Source organism: Microtus ochrogaster, chromosome 17, assembly GCF_000317375.1.
Source record: "Microtus ochrogaster isolate Prairie Vole_2 chromosome 17, MicOch1.0, whole genome shotgun sequence".
NCBI lineage: Eukaryota > Metazoa > Chordata > Mammalia > Rodentia > Cricetidae > Microtus > Microtus ochrogaster.
Genome location: NC_022019.1, coordinates 8,986,792 through 8,988,928, shown reverse-complemented (window position 1 = coordinate 8,988,928; position 2,137 = coordinate 8,986,792). Strand labels below are relative to the sequence as shown.

The following is a 2,137-nucleotide window of genomic DNA, read 5'->3' as shown; positions in this document are numbered from 1 at the left end:
AGATTGCTACACATTTGTTGTTCTGAGACTTCATGTCACCTGACAATACACTTCATTGTTCCTCTGTATGAGAGCCCCTGTTTCCTATGTTTATCACTTTAAGCTACTCCTGTTTTGGTGCTGCCATCCTCCATTGCTTTACTCAGAAAAATGAAAGAATAAATAAGAAATAAATATGGGATTTCCCTGCCTACTGGCTCTGTTCTCATATGTGATTGATAATTTGGATAAAGAAAAAACACTGTTGGTTAAATTTCATGCCATAGCCTTATACAATTTAAAACTACATCTCAGTCAGAGTCTTGAAGAGTGAAAAAATCATGATGCTGGAAGAATTGAGACTTCTAACCTAGGGGTGCATGTAGGAGCCTGGGAGATTTCTCCAGCACCTCAGCCATTCTGGATGTTTGCTGTCATAGACTAACTTCTACAAGTGTTAGTTCTGTGCTGTGCCACCTCTCCACATCTTCCAGTCAGTCGGTAATACTGGATTCCTTCCTCTGTTGTAGTGATAATGTCGCTGCATTCATCTTTCTGCTTAAAAATGATAGCAACAAGTTTCATAGCCCTGTATGTATGCTCAGGAAATCTAAAGCTTTGGCCATCCACTTGGATGATTTCATATGAGTCAGTTTATCCTTATTCAAGTTTCTGCATAGTCGAGCTTCCCAAAGTTTTCTTTATAGTACAGACCAGACCAACAGAGAGATCCTGTATGTTTGTGATTTCTAATTTCATAACTTTTAAAGGATTGCCTGGACGCCGGGAAGTAGAAGTCAAATATGTGGACTTTGGTAATACTGCAAAAATAACACTTAAAGATATGCGGAAAATCAAGGATGAGTTTCTGGACCCCCCAGAGAAGGTAATTTACCTGTTTCAAACACTACAGCTAGAATATTAATCTAATATGAAATAGAAGGTTTTTGTACATAGAAATGCCATGTTAATGTCTGTTTTTACCTATAAACAGTTTCTGATATAAGAACTATAGATTAAGTGCTGCTTTATAGATAAAATACTCTTTAAGAAACACTTTATGGAGCTAGAAGGTAGAATATTTGCCTAGCGTGTACAAGGCCCTGGGTTCAGTCCCAAACTCTGCAGTAATAATAATATATATATGTTGCCGAATAAATATAAACATTTAATATATTTCAGTCATAAGCACCTACTGGTGTGGAGCTATTCATTCATCCTCATGAGCTATCATGTAATGTGCTAAGAGTTTCAGTTTCTTGACACATTGAGTGATAAAGTTCATTTCGGAAATACTTTTGCTGTTGTTTAATTACTGTATTAGTAGTCAAAGATCTACAATAGGAAGAAATGTGGGCAAATATATAAAATACTTAACCATAATCTCTGAGGAGTACGATAAGAAAGAGGCTTACTTCTAATTTATATTCTCTTGTTATTGAATTTTTTAAGATGTCTTTAAAAAAAGATTTATGTCACTCTATTCACTTTTAAAATGTATTATTTTATTTTTCTTTTGTGTGTATGTGCACATACACAGATAAGGCCATAGCATTCATGTAGTTAGAAGGACAACTTGTGGAAATTGGTTCTCTGCTTCCATTATCTTGGCTTCAGGGATGGGACTCAGGTTTTCTGACTTGGGAACATATACCCTTAACTGTAGCGCCATCTCACCAACACAGGCTGTCTTTGTTTTTTAATAGGAAGTATCGTAAAAAGAATCTAGAAAATACAGATGAGCAAAAAGAAGTGAATCACTCAAGAATATTCAGTGAGGCTGGGGAGATGGCTCAGTTGTTTAAAGCACTGGCTGCTCTTCCAAGAACCCTGGTTTGATTCCTAGCATCCACATGGCAGCTCACAGTCATCTGTAACTCCAGTCTCAGGGCTTCTGATTCCCCGTATGGTCTCTGTGGGCACGAGGAATGCATGTGATGCACAAACATGCAGGAAAAATGCATACATTGCATAAATAAATATTTTACAACATATTCAACTTTTTAACCAGGCATAGTGACACATACCTATAATCTCAGCATCCAAGAAGAGGTAGACAGATCTCTGTGAATTCAAGACCAGCCTGCTCTATATACCAAGTTCTGTATGAGCCAGAGTTACATGGTAGGACCCTGTATCAAAAAAGCAAACCAAAAAT

At 37.0% G+C, this 2,137-nt stretch overlaps 1 protein-coding gene across 1 annotated transcript in view; it reads left to right on the top strand.

Moving 5' to 3' along the window:
• The first annotated feature begins 484 nt into the window (after window positions 1-484).
• Window positions 485-2,137, top strand: part of Rnf17 (ring finger protein 17) — a 47,231-nt gene continuing 45,578 nt past the window's right edge. Inside the window, exon 1 of the mRNA XM_005355450.3 lies at window positions 485-865. Within this exon, the coding sequence (XP_005355507.3) occupies window positions 515-865 (351 nt within the window). The 5' untranslated portion in view covers window positions 485-514. The remainder of the gene's footprint in view (window positions 866-2,137) is intronic.